Raw genomic sequence first — 22,496 nt, 5'->3', positions numbered from 1 at the left:
ATAGATTCAAGCAATTCCCTTATCTTTTTCTGCTTGAGATAGAAATACAAGCATTTAATCAGAGCCTTGGTAGACCATAAATGGACCCTCTATTCAAAGGACACAGTCTACCTTGAACTATTAAACAACAGCTATAATGGCTGTAGCGAATCCATTTTTATACAAGTTTTAGAGTCCTGGTCATGACCAGAAGGTCAGAGAGCCACTGTTCAGCCTTTGAAGTCATGAGCATTCAAATGAGTGTTTACCGGATCATTTCTGTCCACCTGACCGCCTCCTGTAGCTCCATCAGCCTCTCTTTATACTGGTTCCTTTCCATCAGCACACGTGCCATCTCCACTCGGGTGAACCGACGCCTCTGAGCTGTGGGCACGTCGCTCTGACGACAAAACACACATACATACACACACTTTGCTTCAACAGGCATTTGGACATTTAGTGAATACACTACAATTTTGTATAATAACCCATGCACATTTCTGCTATTTAACAAAGCCACGCGTAATGACATAAGACCAAATCAACATAGTATTCAGGCTACTTGTACTCACCTCATCTTCCTCTTTGTTATTCAGTTTGCTGCTCTCCATCTCAGCCCGAACTCTATAGCATATAAAAAATCATATTAGTCAGAGAGTACAAACATTCATTCACTCATTCATGCATTCTACCACTTTATCCTGGTCAGGGTTGCAGTGGATCCAGTATCCTAGGTACACTGGACTCGAGGGAGGAGTACACCCTAGATGGGATGCCAGTCCATCACAGAACACCATGCACGCACATTCACAACCTTAGGCAATTTAGATTAGTCAAGCCACCTACTGGCATATGTTTGGGAGGTACAGTGGATATAAAAAGACTACATACCCCCATTAAAATGGCAGATTTTTGCAAAAAAAAAAAAAAAAGAAAAAGAAACCAAGATAAGTCATGTCAGAACCTTTACTACCTTAATTGTTAAATTGCAACCTATAAATTAAGGTGAAAAACAATAAGAATCGTTGTAGAGAAAAAAAATGAAAAATGTACAATAACCTGGATGCATAAGTATGCACACCCCTAAATTAATGCTTAGCTGAAGCACCTTTAGATTTTATCACGGCATTCAATCTTTTTGGATAAGAGTCAGTCAGTTTGGCACATCTTGACTTAGCAATATTTTGTCATTCTTCCTTGCAAAAGCATTCTAACTCTGTCAGACTGGCTGGGCATCTCCTGTGCACAGACCTCTTCAGGTCACCCCACAGATTTTCGATTAGATTTAGACCTGGACTCTGGCTGGGCCATTCCAAAACCGTGATCTTGTTTTGGTGAAGTCATTCCTATGTTGATTTGGAGCTTCAGGTCGTTGTCATGCTAAAAGGTGAAAACCCTCTTCATCTTAAGTGTTTTAGCAGAAGCCTTAAGGTTTTGCGCCAAAATCGACTGGTATTTGGCGCTATTCATGATTCTGTCCATCCTGATTAAAGCCGATGTTCAAGCTGAGGAAAAGCAGCCCCAAAGCATGATGCTACCACCACCATGCTTCACCATAAGGCTGGTGTTCTGGTGATGTACTGGTTTTTTTTTTTCTTTTTTTTTTTTTGGGTGTGGGTTGCACCAAACATATCTTTTGGTATTATGGCCAAAAAGTTCAACTTTGGTCTCATCATACCATAACAATTTATTCCACATGGTTGCTTTAGGCCTCCTGACCAGTTTTCTCCTGCTCCTCTCATCAATTTTAGAGGGATATCCTGTTCTTAGTAATATCACTGTTGGGCCATATTTTCTCCACTTGTTGATTATTGTCTTTACAGTGTTCCATGGTGTATCCAATGCCTTGGAAATTTTTTGTAATCCTCTCCTGATTTATATTTTTCATCCTGTACCTGTACCTGCTCTGTAAACTCTTTGGGGCCCATGGCTTTCCCAGTTGGAAAAAAGAAGATGTCAGGAAAATCCAACTATCTGCACTTTATTTGGGGTTAATCAGTCACCTTATTTGATGGCAAGCGTATGATAATTAGTATTTAACATGAGTTTGAATGTGATTGGTTGATTCTGAACACTGCCACATTCCTGATTATAAAAGGGTGAGTACATTTATGCAAGCTGGGTATTGGAAGTTTTTTGTTGCTTTTTTCCCCTAAAACATTTCCAGTTGTTTGTCACTTGATTTTTATATTTTGCAATTTCACAATAAAGGTGGGAAAAGGTTCTGACATGGATTAACTTTGTTTCCTTTTTTTTACATCACAAAAACCAGGGTGTTTAGACTTTTTTATCCACTGTAGGAGGAAACTGGATAACCCAGAGGAAACCCACATGAAACTGTTGAGACTGTATAAACTTAATCCCTAGGCTATTATTGCTATATATCCTTGTGTTATAAAAAAAAACTATCCTTATGTCAAACAAAAACACTGTTTCATGCCTAGACAAACCAAACAGGGTCTCAATGCTGCCAGTTTTATGAAAACACTGCACACTGTAAAGCAGTAAGACAGTTTTCATTAAAAAGACTCAGAGAGAAGAAAGGTGATACAAACTTCTTGATCTCTTCCTCAAGCTCTTTGTTCCTCTCCTCCAGTTTGGCCTTCGTCTGCAAAACTGTGTCCAGCTCTCCCTGAAGAACCTCTTTCTCGGACGTAAGTTCATCCACTTGGACGATCAGGTCATTCTTTACCACATTCAGTGCATTTCTGTGTACACACATATGCAATTTCAGCCATTTTGATCATATACTGGTTCCAGTAGTATGGCAATCTGACTTGTGCCTAATTTTCTGTCAAAACATGTTTTTGTCAAATGTGTTTTTCTGAAAAGTGCTCCTACTTTGTCTCCAGGAGCTGTGTGTTTTCCAGAATGAGATTCTCCACTTCTCGGCCCATTCCTGCAAAAAAAATAAGACCAATTACAGTGAGAACTTAAGATCTTAAGGTTAGTTTGTCCCTCTGTTTTAACCAAGATTGGGGAAGGATGTGAAAACACACACACATTGAGACAGATAAATGCAGAGAAAGGAAAAGCAACAAACTGAACACTTTAGGGACAGAGACAGGCAGTCAGACATGAATAGGAGAGCAGATGGTATGTCTTACCAAGCAAACTCAGATCTGAAAATGCATGCAGTCCATGTTAGGAAGAGAGAACAGGAAGGATGAGGATAGCCTTTAAGTAAATAATCCCAACAAGTAAACCAGAACAAAACATACAGTATTTTATCTCCCACCCTGTTAGTGCAGTACAGATCTCTTATTTGCCAAATATATGAAATTTTACTTCAATGCAAACTGTTTGCTCTTTTTTTAGTATTATGAAGCAATTAAAACTAAATGAAAAAAGAATAAATGACTCTACATGCAACCTTTGTGCTTGACACAGATACAGACAGGAAGTGAAACACAGGCAGGAAGAGAAACAGCCAGAAGGGATATATACACACCAGAGTACTCCACTGGGTTAAGGCACAAAAACCAGAGAACAGGAGGACACAGCATGGAGAGAAAGAGCGCAGTTAGCGTTATAATGTCTAACATACAGCAGGGACTGACTACATGACTACACAGAGCAAGGAAAGCACATAATACTAAGCTGACCCCACTTAAACTTTTAAACGTTAATCAAAGCTTTTACAAATACGAAAGTTTTTTTTGCCAAAATTTTGTTGCAGCTAATCAGCTGTCTTTAAACACACATATGATCTGAATGAAGCAGCCAATCAGAACAAGCCTGGGACAGAGCATATGCAATACTCAATGTTCAATTCATGTGCAATAAGGGACTTTCATGTGCGATACAAATTTATTATTACTGCCTATTATTAATACTAAAATTAGTGTGCAATACATACTATATAACTACTGTACTTAATTACCGTTACCACACTGGACTTATCATACTCAACATTTGTCATTCCATTGCACTTCAATTAACTTCACACCTGATCTAAACTATCATCTTCACTGGTAAAGTTCTACATCATTATTTGTATGTTTACTTATTCATTTTTAATTTATTGATTCACTTTTTTAATTTTTGTATATATATACTGTATAGGTATATATTTATTTAATTTTCTTCTTTCTTTCTTTCTTTTTTTCTTGAGAGCAATTGTAACATGGCAAAGCAATTTCCCCCTGGGATTAATAAAGTTCTTTGAATCTTGAATCTTGAATCTCGTATAACGAATTAATAGCCACAACTAAGGAAAATGGAGAGGAAGTGAGGTTTACTGCACCTTCAGTTAAATAAATGGCGCAAATCCAGTCTGGTGAACTGAATCCAGTGAGACTTAGTACTGCTGCTTACTGCATTTGCATATTTTATTTCATATGTTTAATTTAGTGTGTTAGCACTCAGCAATACATCTTACACTTGTGTGAAAGAAGCTTGAACTATAAAGAGTCTGTAAAAAAAATTTAAGCATTGGTATTTTGCTAATATATTTACTGCAATATATTTTTTTCACATCACCGAGTTCTACTTTCACAATTTGTGTAAATAGCTCAATTGAAATAACTATATTGATAACTGTCAAGACTCAACAGTATGCTGAAACCAGTCCACTATAATGGCTATTTCTAACTTTCCTTTGTAAACATGCTGCCCAATGTTCTCACAGTCTACTGCTGCATTTTGAGGTCTCCTACAATAATACTGAGCCTTCACTTTTTCCACATAGCTGTGATGAATGTTTCTTTCTCTGACAATATTATTGTTCGAGAATACAAGCTCTTTTTTAGGAGATTTTTAGGAGATTTAGGAGATAAGAAGGGATGATTAACAAGATTTTTTTCTTGGTAAGGAAGAAAAGCTCTTACCCAGTAGATCAGCTCCTTCATCTACATCCCCAATGAGGCCAGAGCCTGCGCTTGACAGCTCCTCAAACAGAGAGTCTGTGTTCCGGTTAAACGCCTTGTTCTCTATACCTTTAGTTGGGGTGCTGGAACATATTATGAAATGTTATCCATTTAGAATTACTATAACCATAAATAATGAGTACAATTTTATATGTGCAGTTTGAGGGTATGTACTGTTAATAAGTTAAATGTGAATCCTTTCAAAGGCTCTTTTTAAATGCTGTTGACATCAGAAGAGTGACTGTATTGCGAGTATCTAATACTTTACCTTCATAATATAGCAGGTCATAATTTTGAGAAATCTTTTGATTATTTTGCTTAGACATTATTTCAGTAAACCTTCGCATTATTACAATGTTGTAAATGGCTTTATTTTGTCTTCAACTGGAGGAAACAGGCTCTTGCAAATTTAATACCTGTCTTTTGACTGTATTAATTTATGGCCTCCATTCGCTAAAGGACTTTCAGGCAGCAATAAATCAAAATTAATTTATTTTGATTATGTGTATTTTGCACCTGAAGAAAGAAACACCCCCGAACTACACATCCATTACAGCAATCACGTAAAATGGACAACGCATTATTTTGTTCATACGAAAAGAAGCAATCTACAGTAGACCCTGTTAACAGCTTGCACATTATTTGCAGGCGTCATCACGATTTTTCATGTTCACAAGATTTTTAATGTTCAAACATTCAGAATATTTTCATTGTTTGCTTTTGGATGTCCCCACTATGTCAGGACAGATATGGCAAGGAAAAATTTGATATAATACGCTATATACGCATTATAATTTAGTTATAAATTGAGCATAATATTATGTACCTGGAGCCTTTGTAGCCACTGAGGTCCAGATGGAGCTCTGGGGTTGACTCAATAATAGCTTGCACATCAGACTTGTCCTCATTCTCCACCAAACCTACATGAACCAGATGGCACATAACATGCACTGATACACTGATACGAAGTAAAGAAATACATTTAAAATGCATTTAATAGGCTAAACAAATGTATTAAATAATGCAAGACCCTGGAATTATAAGGTTATCTAAAAGTTATTATTTGACAGTTCTGTGAATTTAAGATACTGATCCATTAACATACTGTATGCAGTGACATGTAAATATCATATTTATAACATTAACTAATTTTTGCACCAAGACATCAGGTACGACTTACAATTCCAACTTCTATAATAGTTATGATAAACAATTGTGGGGAAAACAGCAAGTACTTGATCAGTTTAATTTTGTTTATTAATTTTTTTAATGAAGTAGCCTAAAAAGGTATTCAACTGACTGTCTAGTATTTTAGGATATACTAGTATTTTATAAAACCACTGATACTGCCTTTTTTATTTGTTTATTTTTTAATGCAAACAGGATGTAATAGTTGTTTAGCCTACAATCAGCAAGTTAAGAGATGAGTTTGAGTTCATTTTCAGAAGACCTTATCAGTATGCTCTTTCCCATTGTTTTGCTCAGGCTGTGTGTTTTTAATCCCCAGAAAGAAACCTCAGCTCTCCATATTACTAGTGTAAACGGTGCTTTGTTGGGCATCATCCCGATTTTCAAAACTTTTCACAATTTCAAAATATAACTCAGGTTGAGGATTTGCAGCTCAGACTAACCCCTGTGACACTGACTCACCCGTCGAGATGGAGCGAGTCCCCGGTGCAGCCTGCACCTCAGCACACCTGCTGGAACCGTCACCATTCTCCCGCTGACAGTCCAACCCTGGCTCTGAGGCTGTGGTGGACATGGGTGTGACAGAACTGGAGCCCAACAGCTCATCCTGAAATCACCAAGAGCACACTCTCATTAAAGATTACAACACAGGTCAGAGGTCACAGCTCTGCGACAGCTCGGTGAGAGAGCAGACAAGAGAAACAACTGGGTAATACAGAGGATGATGCCTTGGATCCAGCGTTCAAATAATTGGATTATTTCAGTAACAGAGCTCTATATTAAAGCAAACATATTGTGATCGATAAAAACTTTGAACACAAATAACAGAAAACAGCAATTACTCATTACTTTAAGAGCCACATTCAAAGAGAAGCTACAACACATCACACAAAGGCTAATACTGAAACAGCACACAAATTAATACTGAAAACCATAAACAATTTAACAATTCACATACAGAGCTCACCAGGGCACACAAAGATGACAACATATAACAACATTAAAAACAATAAATCAACCTTCACTAAAAAACTTGCAAAATAAATGCGTTTAGCTATTTATTTTTTTGCATAGAACAGCCCACAACCAAAGCCAAACTACTGCTTTTTAGCATCAATTACAAAATAAATAACACATATTTCTCAAAAAAAGAATGAAACATATTAAAAATACACCAATTATGGCAATTTGGCATAACTATGACTACATTACAATTTTCAGATTAACTAGTGATACTAGTCTAGCATAATGAATGATGTTTAAATGATGAATGAAGCGGATTTTGTGCAACTGAAATGCCATGCGATCAAACTGGAAACAAGCTGTATGCAACCACATTCTTCATTCATTCATCTACAGCAACCACTTTACACACTCTGGATGGGACATCAGTTAATCTATTCATCTAAACACTTTCAATTTGCTATGCCAGAGGACAAACTGTCCAATTCCTATCTTATTTTTGTCAATGACACATACATGCACATCAAATACTCCGATAAATTTGGCAATATTCTAATTATTATTGAATCATGTAAACACTGCAATCTGATTTCACGATTCAGCTTAAGACAATATTCTTTTCCCCAAATTCTGATTCCCACCCCTGGAATACGCCTGTTTTAATCATAAATTTGTTGCATTTAAACACCTTATTCGGAAAATCCACTGAAAGGAGATATATGCGCATGCTCAGTCCGCAAGGAACTGTGGGTGCTAACAGATGCTTAGCTGTAAGCTAGGTATTTAGGAATGGCATACTTACAACAACCATGTGTACAGGAATATTCCAATGCCTGTACACATATCATTATTCGTATTCGGAATAGGGCTGCAACCCGAATATAGACCTTAAACGGAATTTGATGTGCATGTAAACGTAATCAGTGTCCAATTAATCTCTTCTGAACTACACATAAACTACACATACTCCTCACTTTAATGGTTGCATTCAGCACAACACAGGATGAGAAGTGGATGTTGCAAAGCTGCACGAGAAACTCAGCATCGGTGCATGATGGTGAAATGGACTGCGCACACTCGGCTGTTACAGAGCCAACTACCTTACAGTCGTCTGCCAGCATATTCCCCCAAGCCTCCTGTGCACTATTACCCTCGCTTTTCTGTGGAGGATCCTCCGCCTCCAGCTGCTTGGGGAAGAGAATTCAAGTGAAGCATGATTCGTGGCATGATAACTGTACAATCCAGTATCATGGTTTTGGGTATATCATAGCAACCACATGCTTCTCATTTCCTAAACTGGATGAGTAGTTTGGTTAGGAAAACTGATGGACTTTAAGAGGACTTCTTACCATTCAATCAGTTTATCAAAACATAGAAATGAAGTTATGTCTGATTTTTGGCCTAGTACACAGTACTGTGCAAAAGTCTTAGAGCCCCTAGGTTTGTAATATAACTGTTGTCTTTGATGCCTATTTTATGTCTTGTGTATTAGTGTCAATAAGAAAGAAATAAAATAAAGAAAAACTGTAACAAAACTTATTATAAACATCTCCTACAGAAAGCTTCAACATGTCAGCTATTAGTTTCTTTGCTAAATACCAACATCTTTTTATCTGTTTACTATTAGCCTTGCATTATATTGAGTGTCCACCATTAAAGTCCCTGTGAAGAAGCTGTTACTACAGAAAAAAAAATCATGTATTAAAAAATTGCATTCATATAAACCTGTGATTACCTTCTTTTAGAGACGCACTGTTCCAGAAAATGAAGTAACACAAATCGTGTTGTGATTTTAACAGTGATGTAGTATAATGTAAATTACATACGTTTACGTACTGTATATTGCAATTATATTGCTAACACTGAATGACATGACCCTCGTCTTATTTCATTTATTTCAGACACTGCATTTTTGGACAGTAAATGCAGATCATTAGACTACACAATTATCAGTGTTGAAAATCATTTTCTAGTTATTCAGATCGTTTTTAATGAGATGAAAACATAATTCAGAAGTTATATTTTATCTGACTAATTCAGAAGTCACACTTTTATTGAACGCAATTTGCACTAATTCTTGCAAAACATTGCTGTAAACATTTACCCTGAGTGCAGCCATACTGAGTTAGGCTAATGCACAAAGCTAATCAAATCGATGTACCAATGAAAACACAGAGTGTGTCAAAGCCTACCCTCCAACTCTGATGGAAGAAAGTGACCATTTTAATTTCACAGGGTAATGTATGAAGTGTCATAAAAATAATTTTGCAAACAAATAAACAAACAAACAAACAAATAAATAAATAAATATGTAGATAGATAGATAGATAGATAGATAGATAGATGGACAGATCTTTTATTGATTTATTGCCAACTTTTCACTGTAGCAGTATTATTTCTTAATTGTCACATTACAATATTAATTTGTATATGTGTGCATTTGTTTAATAGAGTACAAAATATTCCTCCATATTTTACTAGTTACCTCACAGTATAATAATTGATATTTAGAATATTCATGGAATTGCTTTTGGAAGCATCTTCACGGCATCTTTTCTACATGAGCCTATGACTTTTGCACGGTACTTCATCTGTTCTTCAGAAAGTAGGCACCATGGTTTTAGCATCATGCAGCATTTCTCAATTTTTTTTTGTAATACCCATTATTTTGAGGTATCATTAATGCTAGAACTATTTCCCATTTCCTTTCCACAGTATACCATCACACTGACAAAACACACCCCAAATGTGTTTGAGGTTATTGACATGCATATGAAAGCATTTTAAGCATCAGTAACCACCAGACAGAAGAACCCAGACTGAAGCTTGCAGCTTACATTGTCTCAGAGGAATCACTACTCTTTAAAAAAAAAAATTTTTTTTTATAAAACTCCTTTGCCCAGGTCTTCTGTATGGTATACATGGATATTTTGTCAGGCATAAATAGAAGTCAGACATAGATACAGCTCAAAAGCCAGTGAGAGTGAGTGTGTCACATGGTTTGAGATACTTACCCTCAAGATATCCGATTATGTTTCATTCTACTGTGTGTGTGTGTGTGTGTCTATGTGTGTGACTTTGAAAATACAAAGAGATGAATTCTTGCAGCCCTAACAGGCATCTAAGTGTGTGAATGGTTTGAAAATGTAGAGAGCCTCACACGGGGTGTACTATAACATCATAGAGCAACCTCTCTCCTGCTCCCTCCTTCATCTTCAAAGCCACATCATTACAAATGCCAAGTGCTCTACTCTGATCCACAGCACCAACTGGCAGTTTATTAGCACAAGCATGCTAACACAAACGTTTCCTGAAGCTTATGTACATATTGCTCGTATAGGCTTTGGTACTGTAGCCTTAAGATTATCATCCTATCTCACTTCATTGAGGCTTGTCATATTATATTATTGATATATTATGTGTGGTGCATCACACCAGGGCATTCTATAGAGGTTTAAATACCTTAAGACTGGCATTCGATCGATGCTGACTGAGTTCAGTGAATCTCCAGCCCTCCGTCCCTGGAGTCTCTGCTCGGCCCAGAAAATCTGGGAGCTGAGAGTTGTTCCCACCACCACCAGACATGGGGAAGATGCCCAGAGAGAGGGGTCGCTCTTTCCTAGCATACAGATGTACATCCAGGTACGAATGCAGAGAGGTAGATAGACAGACATTAAAATTTTATAGTGCCATAGACAGAACATTGCATCATCAGTACCTCTATACTGTGCATTTATATCACATAAGCCATGAAAGGTGAACAAAAATATCAAGAAGACAACAGCATAATTTGATTTTTGACTAGATTTTACATTATAATAAAATTTATTACATAGCAACATATATCCATCCATTTTCTGTACTGCTTATCCTACACAGGGTCATGGGGAGCCTGGAGCCTATCCCAGGGGACTCAGGGCACAAGGCAGGGAACACCCTGGATGGGGTGGCAACCCATCGCTGGACACAATCACACACACACACTCACACACCCATTCACACACTACGGACAATTTAGAGATGCCAATCAGCCTACAACGCATGTCTTTGAACTGGGGGAGGAGAACGGAGTACCCGGAGGAAACCCCCGATGCACGGGGAGAACATGCAAACTCCGTGCACACAGAGCGGAGGCGGGAATCGAGCCCCCAACCCCGAAGGTGCGAGGCAAACATGCATAATAAATGCCATGAAGTACAAGCATTAATTAAGATGTATTTTCATGCAGGAAATACAACAGACTTTGTATTATTCAAATAATGATATTTGTTCTGACTGCCCTTATACACACCCCTAACAGACCAAACAAACAAGCTACTATATGTCACTTTATGTGGCACTATGACATTTATGTTGCTCTCCCTTACAAACCTTATTTTTCTCAAAATCAGTTTTTCTATCATCTATTCATTTCATTTCTATCCCCACTTACATGAATAATGCAAAGGAACTTCTCAGAATGTTGATAATTGTTGCATTTATGTTGGACATCCTACCTGACTCTGCCCAGGGTTCCTGTATCTGAGACCTCTCCTCCGGTTATCTGCTGGAGTTTAATGCGCTCTACATGTTCCATGTAGTTATGAATCATCTGGAGGAAACAGAGGAGGACGTCACTGCTGATAACTGGTAACAGACATTTAGCATCATTAGCACTGATAAATATGCGCCTCTACTCAAATACAGATCTGTCTGTGAAGCTGGTGGTGTTGTATACCACTTTGATTTTTATCACTTAATCCTTTCATTCTCACTGGATTTTCAGATATCTCATGGACAAAACCTTTCACCGTTTCACCATAAACGGTAGAGATGATGCTGGTGTGTTACCTCTGTGTGTCGCTGATGGAGAGCATTATACTCTTTCTTGAGTTCGGCCTCCCGCTCCTCCAAACGGCTTACTATGAGTGAGAGAGACAAAAAAAGACAAAGACAGAAAGAGAGAGTGAGAGAGAGAGAGAATGGGTGAGAATCATCTCATAGGATGCTACTCGTTTTAAAATTGTCCTTATGTGGCACGACAGAAGAGCATTCACCCTATCACCTGGAAATTGCAAATTTTGGATTGGTCATACTGTCTGGGGAAGAAGGATGGCATTACTCTCTCACCTGTCATTTAGACCTACACTAGCCAATGGTGAGCATGTATGACCTCATGTTTGTAGGGAAAAATGGGGTAAAATGGGGTAATGTCTTTATAAACACTGAAAAACTCCAAGTAAGGCTGGGGTTATACTTGACATATGGCAGCTACACAAGCAGCATTGTTCACATACTTGCCTGCCTAACTCTCCCACATCTGGAGTATTAAAAGCTCTGTCCACTTTGGAGCTGGTGAGAGTTTAAACATCCCTCACCATCTCCAGAATTCTTTCTTTGACCACTTTTCACAACAAGATAAACAATAAACACAGCAGGAGTTGACGGGCTATGATAATGTGCATCTTGACAAAAAAAAAAATGGCAGGAATAAAGGCACTGGTTGCTTCACACACTACCCCCACCGTTTCCGCTGTCACTGAACAATGTGCATGGGTTACTTTTTTTTTTTGTTGGAAGTGCTGAATAAATGCAGGATGTGCATGTCAGCCATATTGCATACGTGTATTTAAAAGCTAGTATAACCCCGGTCTAATCTGCAAACCAAGTAATGATTCAAATTACATTCAGTCTGCAAGGACACCATGAATTCAATTGGACTTCAATTGTCTTTCCCACTTCATCCCAAAGATAGAGTTGAGATCCAAGGACTGTGCAGGTCACTGAAGCAATGATAACTTGCTCGCCTCAGTATTTGTATGACCAGCCAAACCAAAACCTTTTTCCAGTTCTCACTGGTCCAGTTTTTAATGCTCCTGTGCTCAGTGGAGAAGTTCTTTCTAGTTCTTCAATGAGGAACATGGCCATTCAACATCTTCGGCATCTTCCATCTTTGAGACTAAATTCAATAAGTGGTTCTGAGATTACATTCTGCATGCCAATGTTGAATTCACAAGTGGTTTCCCTGGATGTAGATAATCCATATTCGTCCCCATCTTCCTTTAGTCAGGGGAAGCTATAATCAGAACACCACCTCCCATATCATGTGAAAGTTGTAAAACACTGATATGGAGCAGTTGCCATCAGAAAGGATAGGCATCTTTCTGAATAATGTAGTGCTACCATTTAGCCACTGGGTGACTATGTAGTCTATTAAAAAGGATTTTTTTGAAGCTGCTAGTGGAAATCAGTTTGAACATTTCCAGTACAATGGCTAAAGCTGGACTCTTGAGATGAGTATCTTATCCTACCTGAGTGTAAAATTTTAATTTATTCCCAGAGTGTTGAGGAATCCTGATCCTTTTATTCAGGTGAAATTCCAGCAAATTAAATTAACCAGCTTGACCGAAGGCAAAATCCTCAGATAAAGTATCAGGATTAGAGCGGCTGGTAGAGCTTGATTCAGTGGATGCCAACTGTTTAATAAATTCTTCAGGCAAATGATTTCATTTAATGATGCGTGAAAATGGGTGTGCATCAGATACATCAGCGGGACATTTTGAGCTCTCGTGCGGGTGGAGTGGGAGGTCAGATAGGAAGCTTACAAGATAAAGAAAGATAGCACATCTTCAACAATGTGCAGCACAACTCCATTAAAATTCTTGCTTTAAACAAAATAAATAGATGAAAATTTTGTCTTGTTCTTGTCATTTTTTTTTTATGTCAACGCATTCAGCATAATTCTGGCAGATGTGTGCAAAAAGCTCAGTAAACTATAGAAAAAAAGAAAATCATACATAAATACAAAACATAAATCATATATTCACAGTGGTTGAATATATTCACAGCAAGTTTTAAACTACAATGGACACAAGTCAAGTACCTTGGATCACCGTTTACTCAATCATTCATTCATCTCTAGTAATTTCTTTATTCTGGACTGGGTCACTGTAGCTTAAATTATTTTATATCCGCTTTTTATTTGGAAAATAGGACAAAGCAAGTTGATTAGAAAATATCACAGACAGGTACTAGCAAAATAAATGCAGAAGCAGTGGGATTGCTGAAACAGCCCTCCACACACATTTACCTTTAATATTAAAATCCGTGTCTGGGGTTGGATCAAAATTTCAGAATACCCTAGAATACCAAATCCTAATACAATATTCTTCAATTCAAAACAATACAAGTTTTTGTATGATTTTTTTTTGGAACTAAACTACAAACAGAAAAGAATGCTGTAGGCGAGTATAAATCCCCTTCAAGCTCCAAGTTATTATTCAGTTATTCATCTTAAAGCTTGTTATTCATTACTATGAATTATTCAGTAATCTAATACTATAATACTATTGAAAAAAATACTATTGAATGTATTTAAATACTAAATCCTATAAGTAATAAACATTTAAATGTAAATTTTAAAGGAATTTGACAGCCTAGTCTTCTTTATCACACAGCAGTGTAAATGTGAATGTTTATGCTCAAGTTACAGACAAACTAGAAGAGCTCCTCTTCACATCTACAGTCACAGGGGAAAAAAAAGTCCATTTGAATGCAAAAAGGTCTGGAGAGAAACCCTGTCCATATGAATGGGTTATTAGCACATAAATGCGACCATGACTGAATAACAAACCCAAATCCAGCATTTTACCCAGAAGGGCTTACAGAAGAGTAAGATGTTCTTTGTAATTCCTTACTTATCATGTCATTTCAGGTAACATCTTTAAACATATGCATGCCATAACAAACTCACAACGATTAAGTGGAAATGAGTCCTAATCCAGATTTAGACTTCTGTACATACTGGTAAAACTGAATATACGCTAAAAAGCCAAACCAATCCAGACTATAACACTTTCAGATGTGTTATAGCTTCTTAGCTCAGAGACGGATCAGCGGGGAGACTGACTTTGATGTGTGGATGTGATGTATGGAGCGGACTCGTGTAGCCTGCACATGATCACATGAATAAATCAGCAGCTCCCATAACAACTCAAGCCTCAATCAAGTCAGGTTCCAGGCTGTAACAGGAAGCTGTCTAAATTTCCCTGTCTAAATTTTAAAAACAACACGTGGAGTATAAACTGCATTATGAATGAGTGGGAATTTTTTATATATGAAGAAATGACATTGCAAATGGAAGCTCAGTTACAAATGTTTTAACATATAAAATATAAAAGAATAATTACATAGTCCTGGATCTTCTGTGTTTTTTAGAGCATGCTGTAAATGCTCTGGTCATGCTTAAACTGGACTATGAACTCAGTGGGAAATATTTCTCATGCAGCATACAGCTCTTGTGAATCATTCACCACCTACCAAGGTTTGCCGCACATAGCTGCTTTTTTGAGCTGTGATTTCTAAACATGAGCACCATATTAGAGAGCCTGTGGGTATACGCTTCAATACACATGAGAGCTTTATAATTCCCAAATAAGCCACCATACAACAAAAGCGCTTCCCATGGGTTTAATGCACCAGTAATGCAGTGTACTCGGTAATCCTGCTAGAATGAAGCTAAGCTTGCAAATAAATCTAAATCATACCTGTGTTACAGCGTGTATATACACTGGAGCTGGAAAGGATTACAAATGAATATGTTTCATTTACTTTTATATTACTGTTACATCATGGCAGGCTGGTTTCTTATTGCATTAGATGGTGAGAGTCAATGGGCATGTGTGGAAGATGGTGTGACTAAAATGAGGTCATAGCCTAGATTAGCTGCACAATACCTGTGTGGGGGGTTATAAATTCACAACTGAATAAGTGGCATAAAAAAAGAGGGACAGAGAGAAATGGACTGATTATTGGAAATATTGCAGCTACATATCACAAACACATGAATGGCATACCCCTATATTTACAAGTATAAGATTTGGAAATGAGAATAATTCCTGTTACTGCTCTTAGCTCCTAGTTAGCTCCGGTTCCTAATTGAACTGAATTGAATGATTAGTAAGGCATAAAACATGATGGGGTGTGCCGTTCTAGGAAAATAATCCATGACGGGGTGGTGTAATGTGATGGAGTTACTGTTACCACCCCAAAGTGGACTGTTTTCCAATGACAACACATCCAAACATTTTTAAAAATCTCTTACACTTCAGCTATTTGCCAACAATAATTTACATTTTTTAATAATTCAAATAAAATAAATATTTAGTACAGAATGATGTATCATACTTTTTAACTGTTTAACCATTTTCACAACACTTGATTTTGTGGAATGTTATCACTTATGTTACAGCAGCTATAAACAGTCAATCTCTCAGCACCCTCTCTTTGTTGTCTCTCTTGAAGTTAATAAAACTATAAAACACACATTGTCTTGTGACCAACACACAAGACAGTCCACCGTCGTGGAAATTTGACTGTTACAAAGCTCTGACTGTTACAAAGCTCTGACACTGGAGACTCCTTCCAGAAATGTCTAATAAATGGCTCCATACAGAAGGATTCACCATATCAATGATTTTCTTTTATTTCTTTTATTCTTTTATTAACATTCTAATCTGTTTTTCATTATTATCCTCTTATTAAGTAGATCATCCACCATACAATTTCCTGTTTAAGTTGTTATTATAGACACAATAACTTATCAGAACAAGTGTATTAATATACGTAAAAATTAATACAGCCAGCACTACTGATCATATCCATCCCGTATAATAAACATATGTTTCTTCATGATAATGAAGTATGTAACAAGGAATGAGAAGGAAAATTAAACAATTGACACAACAAAAAAAAAAACAATTAGTTATAGTGATATCGATATTGTATTGTCATATCACCCAACCATAGCAGCAACACTAGAGATGTGGTGCTTGATAGAACCTGTAAACACTGTGCAACATGCCAGAGTTAGAAGGATAGATGAGGTTGGCTGAGAGGAAACACATGGAGGGAGGAACAGAGTGAGAGAGCGTGAGCGAGAGAATGAGTAAGTGCTTACTCTGATCAGCAAAGTTCTTGAGTTTCAGCTCCAGCTGGCGTGATTGTGAGTTCATCCTCTCCACATGGTTCTGCAGGTCCTTCTTCTCCTGCTCCTGGGAGTCTTCAAACTCGATGAACTTCTGCTCATGGAGAACACAATAATGAACATGAGATAATGTTAAATATTAATATGTTCATGTTAAATATTAATATGTTATAACCCATTAATTTGATGCACTCTCTGGTAAAGAAAAAGTGTTCACAGTTTAAAGGATAAGCTTACCAAGCATTCATCTCCTATGCTTACGGCTCACTTTAAGTGTTGTTTATAAGTTTATCCATATAAAATTCAGTACTCGAGATAATCAACGTCTCTGATTAAGTTGCTGTCTTCTCTGGCATCCTCTTAAGTCAACATTTTTAACTGCATGTGCGATGTCACATAACATGAGAAGGAAAAAGCAGGTCAAAAGTTACAGGATATATGACTTTTTAGCAAAGACTATTTAGCAGTTTTATTGTCTGATTTCAAATTCCAGTTTCCACCTACGGCCAGTGAGTGTTTTCAGAATACAGCAGAGGAGACTGGACACCCTGCACTGCTGCTTTATCAGATGTGCCAGTTAATCTTGTGTTTTCTACTGGAGAAACTCCTAAGTAATCCATTATCAGATTTCACACCTATTAATGCCTCATTCCTCTCTATAAAGGTCAACAGAAACACCAAAATCTAAATGTGGAGTCCAAATGCTAATAACACAAAGCCTTTATTATCTGGTTTAACATGGAAAAGATTAGCCCAAGCACTTGGTCACTGGGAGAAGCCTTTTGGCCTAACACCAAGAGGTTCTTAGCTCTGCCCGTCACAACAAAGGATCATGTAATCAGGAAGTAACGGCATCCCAGAGTGTCTCCCTATTAAGTGGCTCTCCCAGATTTAGTGATTCCGGAGGTCTGGACTCAGTGAGACTGCAGGATGGCAGGATGCTGCTTCTCTCTCTGTCACTTTCTCTTCTCATCACACAACCAACACTACAAAATGCTGCATTGCCCCAAGACCTGAACTGATGTACGCAGAAGGTCCTTGTCACTTTATATCCACATTCACTTTAAGCTACATTCATAAAAAAATTAATAAAATCATACAGGCCAGATGTTACAATCAGCTTATTGGCAACACTGTTTAAAATAGGTGTTTAAAAAAGCAACATGCAGAAAGAAAACAAAAAAAAAAATAATAATATTACTTTATGAGTGATAAAAAGATGACCACACATCACTTTCTGGAAGTCTGAGATAAGGCTCTGAGCTTTGGGTCAAGACTCAAGTCTTTCACTGTACACTTTAGTTAACACTAAGAGGAAAAATCCACCCTGAACAACTTGCCTATCAATATTTATAATTAATACGTGATACTCAATGGCATATATTCTATAATGAAATCTGAGTGACATTTTTGGCGTAAACGTTCATCGCCATGTCGGGATATTTTTACTTGGTTAATGGTTTCCTACATTATCTACAATGTCATCTCTACCTAAAGAGACCAGTGCTTTAATCTTTAGACTGTCCAGCTCTCTCACCTCCTCTGTACACTCTGCTCAAACAGATTCAGGTTTCGAAGCCAAGTTGGTCATTGATCACAACCCCTAACTGCATTGCATAAAGTTGCATGAAATTCTGGATCATCTGGAGTCCAACTTTTGCTGTCTCACCTACTTCTACTGTACATTTCTTTTTAATATGACATTGAATATCACTGAAAAATGTTGAGGGAGAAGATAAGCTATTGCTCCTGTTTTTTGGACTGCTGTGGTTTACAACAATTGATCAGACAGTGGTGTTGGCCTTAATAGTGCTCCTTGCTCAAGTTAATATCATGCATGGAAAATTATCTTAGGTTCAAGGTCATAACAGAGACATGCTTTATCAAGCTCCCATGGATGCAACTCATGCACCACTGTCCAAGCAGCGCTTAGTTAGGTACGTATGTAGTCTGAATACTGATGTGTGCAATTAGGGTTGGCAGTCCTAATTTATTCATTTTTGTTGATGCTTTTATCCAGGCAGAAATGTCACGCGCCTGAAGTCATGTGTCTGTCAAAGTGTGACTCAAGTCGAGTCTCTATCTCCAGTATAAATTTTTATATGCCTTCAAAAGAGCTTAAAGTTTTGCTGGAAGGCAGTTACACACATTTTGAATAATTTCATGCAGGAAACACAAACCGTATTGAACAGAAGCCATACTACAGAGCTGGGTAACATGCACTGGAGGTTTCTTTAAGCTCAAAAAAACTCAACCCCTTAATTTCCCAAAAAGATCACACTATTCTTTTATCCTAATTATAAGCAAGCCAGGTTGTGAGTGTTAACCACTAGCCTTTGTTGCAATGATTTCCAAATGGTTTCCATGTGACAGCCATATAATTATAAGAGCATGTGAAGTAGATGCAGTAATGCAGTCTCACTAGAGACTTGGTTTTAAGGAGTTTTAAAAGATCTTTTTAGGCCACTGCTAAGTGTGTATATTAACTGTCCTATTTTTTTCACACTCCTAATGTGGGGAATTATCAGCATATCATTACAGGCAAGATATTTGCTTTGTGCCATTATTCACAGTTGCAGCTTTCATTTTTCACACATTTCTACACTGATGAATGTGATCACATTTGCCTTCCACATATCTCACATACAATGAAGTTAACCTTCTAGGAGTTTATTGTACCATTTAAGAGTTTTGTATTTACTACAAATGGCAGCAGCTTGTTTTCATCCTTGATGACTTTAAGCTGTTGCCTCACTGTGCTAAGGATTTAAAACACTTGCCTCAAAATATTTACAGTATCACTGAATAAATAATCGTCATAATATCATCCTTTTTCTCAGCAATGTGTTAGGTTATAATCACACATGAGCCCTCCTGATCATTTCCTGGGACTTGTACTAGGCCCCAACTGCCGCATCAACATTACCAGTATTTTGACTCTAGTTTGTGTTCATGCTTGACCCTTTACCAATTATTTACCACTGATTTCCTGTGTGAAAGGGGCTTAAGAATATCTAGGGCTGGAAAATTACTAGCATGAATTTCCACAACAAGCACATTACAAGTCTGGGCATTCAGGTTTGTATTTGCAGCAGTCTATTATTCTAAGCCAATCCTATGTTTAGTGAAAGCAGATGTCAAAGCAGGGGTGGAGATTGAGAAGGATGCGCTTGTCAACCTGGTCCAATTGACAGCAAGCATACAAACGGGGCATGCATGCAGAATAAAAATATTGCATAACATGTCTTATGCTTAGGTGTTGGACCACAACAAGCCACCAGAACAGCTTCAGTGTGCTTTAGTGTTGATTCTCTGCAACTGTACTAGAGGGATGAACACCATTCTTCCAAAAAGAATCCCTTAAGTGGTGTTTTGATGATGGTGGTGGTGGAGAGGGCTGTCTAACACATTGGTACAAAATCTCCCATAGGTGTGCAAGTGAGCTGAGATATGGTGACTGTGAAAGCAATAGTTTATATGATCATACTCATCAAACCATTTACTGAACCTTCGTGCCATAGATGAGGGCAGGGTCATTGTTGAAGAGACCACTCCCATCAGAATAGAAATGTTGCATTGTAAGATTAAGGTAATCCATCAGAATAACTTTGTATTGATTTTTTACTGACACTTCACTTTAAAGGGACAAGTGGATCCAAACCATCAGACCATGCCAGCAACACTCTCCTCACATTTACACATTTGTACAATAGAATGGACTTAAGCCAGAATGACTAAAAAGTCACCAAATAAGACACTGTTTAAGCATATGTATGTGTATATACAGAGAGAGAGAGAGAGAGAGAGCGAGAGAAAGAGAGAGAGAGAGATTAATGTATATCAATCAGTAATCTCCTTTTGCCTTTTTCCTTATTAAGCTATTTATTACTATGTAGATCCACTGTGATATATATCACAGTGAATCTACATAGTAATAAATAGCTTAATAACATTCTCATTTCTAATATTTATGTAGTTTGTGATTTCAGTCCTTTATATTTTGGCAAAATGGTTCAGTTAAACACCCAGTTTGACGACTTGACTCACTTGATATGATGTTACATAAAAAGTGCACAAACTACACTGGATCTTTTAATTGGCTGAAATTTATTATTTGTACCCCCGGTCCTGATAGCTGCCATGATTGGGGATATATAATCCGTTCTTATTTCTACAATCTGTGGATGCTGTTCTCAGCAATAGCTCTTTTTGTCTAACATGGCTTTACATAAAATCACAGAATTGTCTTTAATAGCTAGAAATAAACCTGAATGGTGGTTAAACCTGAAATAAATCAGAAATACACAATCTATTTTTAGTCATTTTAAATGAGATGCCATATTATTTTTATCTAACATATGTCACTTCTTCCAAATCTATTGGTCTAGTACATACTAAGAGCTAAGATCTAAATCCCTGACAGTCATGCTGAGCTCTGTTTGAAACAGAATCCAGCCTGCTGCTGCTTTACTAAGAGTTTGGGTAAGCCTGTGAAGACTATGAATGAGTGAAGCTGGAAGGAGTGACAAAGCAAAGACATTCATTGCTGAGTCACTCAAGCTGCTCATGTACAGAGCAGTGTGGCCACGTTAGCCTGGACTCCCCAAACTGAAACCTCGACCACGTGGCTCTCTTAGGAAAAAGCAGGCAAAAATAGTACCAAGCTTCAGTAAGTTCCTACATTACACAGCCGACAAAATAAAACTACAGATTGTAGCAAAACTTGGCCAAATATCCCACTACAGTCTCCCTACAGGAAGGAAGTTACATCATGTTCCTAATTATACAACAGTGACCTCATCATCCCTATAAATGACAGAAACTACTCATTGTCTTATGGGAAATTTGAAAACTTTGCTAGCAAAGTATCAACTAGCACTGCCAATTTTATATATGAAAAACAGGAAAAGTCATATTTCTAATATCAACCAAAATAAATATTTAGCAAGCAATACGAGGAAAAATTAACTGATATATTTTAATAAGTCACAACAATTGTTATTGTTATTGCAATAGTGATATCATATTGTTATACTGCCCAACATTAACCCTTCTTAAATAGAAAAAGCAACTGTGCCTCAACAAAAACCTCTAGTTAAACCAGACAAAATGACAGCCATATTGCCATAATCCTCGCTCAGTGCGTAAGTAATAAATCCCCTTAATAGGCTTATGTTGTCAAAAGAATACACTTGGAGAAGTGATTAATGCATATCAACAAGTAATCTCCTTTCACCAAGGAGATTCAAAGTTAGGAATCTAGCTCCTCTCTGACACACACCTACCAACATACTCAAGACCAAGAAATCTTTTAGGAAGGACTGAAATCACAAACTACATCAAATATTAGAAATGAGAATGTTAATAAGCTATTTATTACTATGTAGATCTACTGTGATCCTGACCAGGATAAAATGGTTAGTGAAGATGAATGAATGAATGAATGAATGATACATTACGGTTTGAAATCATACCATTTTATTCAGTATTATTATTTTAATAACTAAATATTATAGTCTGTTGTCATCATACAG

The 22,496-nt window shown here is 37.3% G+C and overlaps 1 protein-coding gene across 5 annotated transcripts in view; it reads right to left on the bottom strand.

The window, feature by feature from the left end:
• Positions 1–22,496, bottom strand: part of spag9a (sperm associated antigen 9a) — a 39,129-nt gene that overhangs the window by 13,775 nt on the left and 2,858 nt on the right. For 3 of the 5 annotated variants that reach the window (XM_026916332.3, XM_026916338.3, XM_053239218.1), the window contains exons 2-13: positions 16,936–17,056; positions 11,829–11,899; positions 11,495–11,589; positions 10,461–10,617; positions 8,099–8,185; positions 6,498–6,642; positions 5,674–5,767; positions 4,809–4,930; positions 2,821–2,878; positions 2,535–2,687; positions 552–603; positions 249–379 (exon numbers count right to left, since the gene is read on the bottom strand). In XM_026916332.3, coding sequence (XP_026772133.3) covers positions 249–379; positions 552–603; positions 2,535–2,687; positions 2,821–2,878; positions 4,809–4,930; positions 5,674–5,767; positions 6,498–6,642; positions 8,099–8,185; positions 10,461–10,617; positions 11,495–11,589; positions 11,829–11,899; positions 16,936–17,056 — 1,286 coding nt within the window. The remainder of the gene's footprint in view (positions 1–248; positions 380–551; positions 604–2,534; positions 2,688–2,820; positions 2,879–4,808; positions 4,931–5,673; positions 5,768–6,497; positions 6,643–8,098; positions 8,186–10,460; positions 10,618–11,494; positions 11,590–11,828; positions 11,900–16,935; positions 17,057–22,496) is intronic. The other 2 variants (XM_053239217.1, XM_053239219.1) reach the window with 2 other exon arrangements.

The sequence above is a fragment of the Pangasianodon hypophthalmus genome, chromosome 13 (genome assembly GCF_027358585.1).
Source record: "Pangasianodon hypophthalmus isolate fPanHyp1 chromosome 13, fPanHyp1.pri, whole genome shotgun sequence".
In the NCBI taxonomy this organism is placed as follows: domain Eukaryota; kingdom Metazoa; phylum Chordata; class Actinopteri; order Siluriformes; family Pangasiidae; genus Pangasianodon; species Pangasianodon hypophthalmus.
Note: the sequence above shows the minus strand (reverse complement) of the source record. Positions and strands in the feature narration are given on the sequence as shown.